At 43.2% G+C, this 7,475-nt stretch overlaps 1 protein-coding gene across 1 annotated transcript in view; it reads right to left on the reverse strand.

Moving 5' to 3' along the window:
• BCL2 (B-cell CLL/lymphoma 2) overlaps positions 1-7,260 on the reverse strand; it is a 169,575-nt gene extending 162,315 nt beyond the window's left edge. The window contains exons 1-2 of the mRNA XM_012645282.1: positions 6,590-7,260; positions 5,520-6,375 (exon numbers count right to left, since the gene is read on the reverse strand). Coding sequence (XP_012500736.1) covers positions 5,520-6,089 — 570 coding nt within the window. The 5' untranslated portion in view covers positions 6,090-6,375; positions 6,590-7,260. The remainder of the gene's footprint in view (positions 1-5,519; positions 6,376-6,589) is intronic.
• Positions 7,261-7,475: the final 215 nt, after the last annotated feature.

Raw genomic sequence — 7,475 nt, forward strand, 5'->3', positions numbered from 1 at the left:
TTTCTGTAAATAGCGTTGTGAAAGAGAGGCGTGTTGATAAATAGAATAGTAATATAACCTAAAAACAAAGCAAAACAAAAACTTTTTTTTTCTCCCAAAGGAAGAGCCTCTATTCTGTTTCCAAACCTACTTGTAATTTTCTGCATACAAGAAAGAGTTATTTAAGAAAGATAGTTCTTCAAATTGCCCTGTTCTAATCGGTCTAATCAGAACCTTGATTGTCCTTTACTTAAAAAGAATTAATGAAATACTTTAGAAACTGTAGACTGGTGTTTATTAAGTCTTCTTAATGTGCATAAAGAGTGCTTAGTGGGTTAATGTTTAACAAAGGGAACTCCCCTTCCCTTTCAGTTCTGTTAAGCATATGTCTATGTTACACGGTATTTTTAAAACTATCTATATTTTGTTCTGTATTTAAATTAGGCCTAATGCACACATGAACAGCCATATGGTTAGAAATAACTTTTTTAGGCAAAGATCAAAGTGCATACAAAATAACATATATCCAGGAATTTTCTTTCTCCCTCTAAGGCTCAGAGTCTAGGATGATGCTTACTGGGCTGTGTGGTAACTGTGGGTTTATTAAGATGCCTACAAAACTAGCCTGGGAGTTCATCCAGGGCAGGGGCAAAGCTCTCCTTCCCATGCCCTCAACCCAGGGCCAGACACATGTAAGACTTGCAATCACGTCTAGTCGAATAACTGTCTCAGTCCCGGGATGATTTTCATCATTAACCTTGTTTAGACGTCAGGCACTAATGTCTGAATGAAACCAAGAGGAAGGAAAGACAAACCTCACAGTGCAGTAAATTCCCTGAGTGGTCTCCTATATGTAGTTGGGGAAAAGGGTGCCCAGACTGAGAGTTTACTGCTATACCTGAATAAGGTGATATTAGATTACCTTAAAAAGGTTTAACAACCTTTGAACCTCAAATACAATATATCTCTGGGGGGAAAAAGAAAACTTGCTACTTGTGCACTACAAAGACAGTGTTGTTTTCCAGCACAAATGCACTTCTGCTGAGATACTGCTTTGCTAAACTACTGCTAAGACATGATGAGTGACCTTAGAAACAGGTGGGGAGGTGTGTTGGAGGGGAGACACCCATTATTAACACATGCAGCAACCACAGACTTGGTGATGAGTGGGGTTCTCATCCCTCCAAAAAGTGGAATAGGACTGAGAGCAGAGATAAGAAAAAAACCTACAAGAATTTGGCCTTTTTCTTTCTTTCTTTCTTTTTTTTTTTTAAACCTGTGGCTTTCTGTTACCTGGTATGCTGTGCAGCCTAATGACACTTAAGCAATCTGAAATGTACCAGTTCAATCAAGGACTGCTAAAAAGAGCAATAAGTTCTCACTAGAAAGCACAACTAAAAGTAATAGGATGCGCAAAAGAAAAGTCATGTTTTCAACAGATATTAAATAGCAACTAAGGCCTTAAAACAGAAAAGAGAACTGAGTGAACTATAAAATTTTACAGAGGTCCAGAAATATAATCACTCAACAGCACATGACTGAAAACTCTAGGAGAAATAATATGCTTTTTTCTACAAAACAAATTATTGAAAGGGGTCATGTGATTCTTAGCAGGCAGAAAGACACACTTTCCTAAGGAAAGTTCATCATTAAATATATTATTTAAGACTAGATCATCATCAGGCTATTTCTAATCTTATCATTTTGCTGCCAAAATTGGCCATAAGCAGCTGATACTTAAGCCACCAGAAAAATGATGCTTTTTCATGTAATTTGTACACTGGCGTGAGTTAATCAATTGTTTTGCTGGATGTGGACTGCGTTCAGAAAAGAAAAACTGCTTGCTAACTAATAAAAAGGAAGCTGACCTCTACTGAGTGTGGAGAAGTTCCTATCTTCCTAAACTACCAACACCAAAAGACCCAAAAAAATAAATAAATAAAAACAAACAAAAAAAACCATCAGATTACCATCTCATCAACAAAATGAGGCCAATCTCCTCCAATCTCTGGTTGAATCATCTCATTCTTCTAGTAGTCTCCATCTCACTCTACCCTAAGACCTGAAGGTGAATGTCATCACAGTTCTCAGCTTGAAGGATGCTACCCATTTTCACTCACCGTCACTTGCCCATATGTCAACCCTCTGCCTGGAAGAGTCCCTTTGTCTCAAAGCAGTGGCAAGGTTACTAAAGTTACATACAGAATTTAAACTGTTATGAGGGGACAAAATCATAACTTGTGGAGCTATTAAAAAAGCTCACTCTCCTGCCTTTCACTCTAGAAGAAAAGCTATCTTACTTTTTAATGGGACCAGTGATGCCAATACAAATTGTGTAACCACCACGAAAAATGTTACGACTGGGAGTACAGTAATTACCTCCTATCTCTCCTTCATTCCAATCTATTTCTTCCCAGGGTCAGACCACTCTAGTGGACATCTGGGAAATATTTAGTATCCCAGGTAACTCCTGTGAGGCCACTGGAAAGGGACAATGCAGAATCCATCCCACGTTGCGATTCTTCCAAAAAGACGCCCCAGGAATCAAGGATAGTCCTCGGCATCTCTAATGTACACACAAACGGCAGATTCTGACTCAGTAGCTCCGGGGTGGAACCTGGGGTTCTGCATCTCTAAGAAGCTCCCAGGGGATGCCCATGTCGCTGGTCTGTGAGTCACACTTTGAGCAGCAAGGTCCTCAACATTTTCTACAACTGCTGCTCTCTTGCTGCTCCCTCTGTCCTTTCTCTGGATGCCACACAAAGCCTTATTCAGGCTTAGGAAGAAAGCCACACCCCGCTCTACACTCAATTACTTCTTTAGTCTTTATTTAATTTGTAGGCTTCTGGGACAATCTATCAGAGGCTGATCACTCCAACGACCTTATTTCTCCATGTTATGGAACAGGGAATGCAAACAGTGTTCCTCAGCCTCACAGGGTTCTGATTTTACAGGAACAGCAGCAAAGAAAAAGGAGCGACTTGAAGTCTAAAGCCTGGAGTATCCAGGATGAGCTGATCCACTGAGCTCTGGAACAGTACAGATTATTCTCCCATGTCAAGAAAATATGCTAGCTCTCTTCTGAAACTTTACCATTAAGACCACTTTACACTGTAAGATACAACGTATTATTAGAGATGCAAACCTGACCGGTACAAATTTGGAGGAAACTCTGTCTGTATGCCAAATCCCTAAAATTAAAATGTAGATTAATAAAGTGCATGTGAAATGATAGGCAAATCATTCCTAACTCTCAAATGCTACCACTTTTATTCCAGTGTCCACATATGATTGTATTTTTTGGTATTTTTTTTTTTTTTTGCCTATCAAAAGGAATCAAAATTCCTTTGTTTTTCTATAGAGTCATCAACCTATGTGTTGTTCTGAAAACTATTACACATTTTACCAACAGCCATGTGTGCTTTTATATGATTTATTTTTACTATAAAAGGTTTTTTTCAAAAATTTTTTATCCTGTTCTACAGTATGTCATTGTGGTTTGGCATCATAAAATGTAGCCTCTACATTTATCAACCTCAGATACCTGTTGACCACAAAGATAAGCTCTACTATGAAAACTCTATTTTGAAAGGAGGAAAAAGTGAGCCTTTTACTTAAAAAGAAATCTCAGTTGTATGAGATGTTAACATTCTGCAACTCGACAACAAAGAGCAACGGTTATATCTTAATTTCTATCATAAACAGGTCACTGTTTCCACCTTTTTATTAATTTACTTGATAGATGACCATTACCACCTTGCATCTCTTTCAACTAGAAAAAATTTTTAAAGATGATTTTTTTTCCCATAAAAATATGAAATAGTAAAACTATTAAATCAGTTTTACTTTGGTTTTAAAATGATCCTTTTGGAGTCTGGAAGTCCCTATCTCTTTGGTTATGGTGGTTAAAATTCAAACCACCTACTTAACCAAATATTTAACAAAAATATTCTTTCCACCCTTTGGCAAATTCTTCCAGAATTACTAAAGATCTGATAATGTGTGATCTCAACAAACAAACAATTCACAAAGAACATTCAATTTTTAGAGATTTAAATTGGAATATTTTAGTTAATTTTACTTTTAAACACTGAACAGTGGCATAAATATTTTGTCAACTTTGGTCAAATAAGATCGTATGTTCACATCAATCATCTACTTTTCTTGGCCTTTTCTCTTTTTGGCCCCTTAATATTAGCACACTTTGTAAAATGTAATAAAAACATGTAATGTGCTTCTTGACATCTAATCCACTTGCAGTCATTTCTAGGCTTTTTGCTCCTGTTGGGTCCTATAAAATAATAACATTAGTCATTCTCCCAAGACACTATAAAAGGAATCACTAAATTGCATCCCTTTTCAAAGATAACTCTTCAGATTAAAACAAAAAGCCTAAAAAGAAACTTCAGAGAAGAATTATTACTTTTTCAAAAATTAATCATTTTAGATACAAGATATAGGTCTTAATTACAATTTTTGAGTCTTAGGATCTGCACCCCTCCCCCAAGAATCACAGGAAAGTAGAACAGTATGGTAAATGGTGGAAGCTCTATCTAGCACAGTACCAGGAAAAAAAAAAATCATCTCACAGATGTTCTTCAAAGCCACAGGTATCAATCACTTCAACTAAAGTCAGGTCATGAGAGAATTCACAGCTAAGAATCAATTCTTCTACACTTTACATGGATACCTTGGATACATATTTTTTCAGCAGAAGAGACCACAAAATTATGTAGATTCTAGGTGGTGCAAGGTAAAAGATACTAAAATTCCAGTAAACTTTTAAATCACACGTGAATTACAGAACACAAAGTAGGCAGCCAATGCAAATTCTAGCGCTGATGAGATAAAGCAAAGCATCCATAGCCTAATGTTCAAGACAACTCATTGTGCCCACTGGGAATATGGCGCACACTTTAGATTCCAGTCCAAGGACCTTGGAATGTCAATTTACCTCTTTACAAACACAACTAAGTTTTCCAGGGAAAGGGGTTATATTGGTTTTCCTCTTTTGGAAAATTTTACCAAGTGAGTCAGAAAAAGCACATCCTTCATCCTCCGGTGGAGTCTGTTCTTCTAATTGGATAGTGCTCAAATTTTAGTACACAAGGAGCTGGTTCAACGGAAGATTGTTTAGGACGCAGGTTATCAAGACCCAACCTAGGGGTCTGGTTCGTAAGTAGTCCCTGAAACCTCCGGTTTCAACACCCAACTCAGGCTATGTAACTGTGATGCTGGGGACCCCTGGACCCCCAGTTTGATAAACACTGAAGGGACACCATTTATCACAAAATCCTACTGGATCGCAAACGCTGGATCTCTGAACCTCAACGGCTGGCAAGCAAGTTACACACTTTTGGCTGGTTATCACAGTTGGGTTGGCAAGGAGCGCACCGTCCAGAGGAAGGGGGGGGGGACCTGATTTTATTTCACTGGCTCCACAGCCTGCCCTTGCCCCAGGAGTCCACCCACACGCCAACCACCGCATCTCAGACCTGAGACCTCAGCCCAGACTCACAATCAACCAGACATGCACCTACCCAGCCTCCGTTATCCTGGATCCAGGTGTGCAGGTGCCGGTTCAGGTACTCAGTCATCCACAGGGCGATGTTGTCCACCAGGGGCGACATCTCCCGGTTGACGCTCTCCACACACATGACCCCACCGAACTCAAAGAAGGCCACAATCCTCCCCCAGTTCACCCCATCCCTGAAGAGCTCCTCCACCACCGTGGCAAAGCGTCCCCTCGCGGTGAAGGGCGTCAGGTGCAGCTGGCTGGACATCTCGGCGAAGTCGCGGCGGTAGCGGCGGGAGAAGTCATCGCCCGCCTGGCGGAGGGTCAGGTGGACCACAGGTGGCACCGGGCTGGGCGCAGGCCCCGCGGCGGCGGCGGGCGGGGGCGAGGTCCTGGCGGCCGGGTCCCGAGGCGCAGCGGGAGGGGGGTTGCGCCCGGGCTGGGAGGAGAAGATGCCCGGCGTGGGGGCGGCCCCCGGGGGCGCAGCGCCCGCGTCTCCGGCATCCCACTCGTAGCCCCTCTGCGCCAGCTTATAATGGATGTACTTCATCACTATCTCCCGGTTATCATACCCTGTTCTCCCGGCGTGCGCCATCCTTCCCCGGAGGAAGAGCAGCCGGGTACCAACAGCACCTCTCGCCCCCGCTCCCACCCCACGGCACCCAAAGAAAGAAGAATAGTTATAATCCAGCTATTTTATTGGATGTGCTTTGCATTCTTGGATGAGGGGGTGTCTTCAGTCACGCGGAACACTTGAGTCTGGTGTTTCCCCTTGGCATGAGATGCAGGAAATTTTTATTCAAATTCCTTTCGGATCTTTATTTCATGAGGCACATTATCATTAATAAGATTGTTAATATCAGTCTACTTCCTCCGTGATGCTGAAAGGTTTAAAAAAAAAAAACTAGTAAGTCAAAATCAGGTGCATTTTCCTTTATACACTGGGTGAAAGCAGGGCATACACACTACAAGTTACACAGCTAAAATGTATTAAACTGCCTGGAAATTAAATTTACTCGAATGCACTTAAAGTTAAAATCTCAAATGTTTCCATTGAAAGTTACATTAAACCAACTTCCTGTGCAAAGAACTTACTTGTATTTTTTAAGGACAGCATGATCCTCTGTCAAGTTTCCTTTTTTGTCAAACCAAAAACAAATGCATAAGGCAACGATCCCATCAATCTTCAGAACTCTCCGGTTATAGCTGCTTTGAAACTTCCAAATGAATCAGGAGTAGGGGGGAGTAAAAATTAGGAGGCTTTCCAGATTGATTCCCAGACTTGGGCTTCACAGAAATGTCAGTCCGTAGGAATCCCAACCGGAGATCTCAAGAGCAGGAGAGAAGGCAGCGGCGGCGGCAGATGAATTACAATTTTCAGTCCAGTATTTGCAGAAGTCCTGTGATTTTTCCCCTTCTCGGCAATTTACACACGCACAGACACGCGCGGGCGCAGACATGGACCTCCATCCACGGGACCGCTTCACGCCTCCACGAGAGAGACAGGGGAGGGGGGACGATGGAAGAGCCGGGGACGGGGGCAGGAATCCTCTTCTGATTAAACTCCGAACAGCAAATGCATTTTCCGAAAAGCTGCTTGATAAATGAAGGCAGGACGCGCCCGGCCCGCCGGTGCTGAGCGCAAGAAGCCCGCGCGCTGTGTGTGGTGCGGCGAGGGGTGGGGAGGAGGAGGTGGTGGGGGAGGGTTTTATTTTTTCCCTCTTTTCCTAAAAAGGATGACTGCTACGAAGTTCTCCCCCCTGGACCCCCTCTTCCGCTGCACCCCACCGGCGCACCCCGCCTCCGGGCTGCGCACCCTTTCTCCTCCTGCTGCTCCTGCGCGGCGGCGGCAGCGGCGGCCGCCTCCCCGAGCTCCCGCCGCGCAGCCCGCTCCGAGCGCTGACGGCCGCCGCGGGGAGGGCCCGGCGCCCAGGCACCTTCGCTGGCGGCGGCGGCGGCGGCGGCGGCTCGGCGGGGACAC

The sequence above is a fragment of the Propithecus coquereli genome, unplaced genomic scaffold (assembly GCF_000956105.1).
Source record: "Propithecus coquereli isolate 6110/MARCELLA unplaced genomic scaffold, Pcoq_1.0 Scaffold229, whole genome shotgun sequence".
Taxonomy (NCBI): domain Eukaryota; kingdom Metazoa; phylum Chordata; class Mammalia; order Primates; family Indriidae; genus Propithecus; species Propithecus coquereli.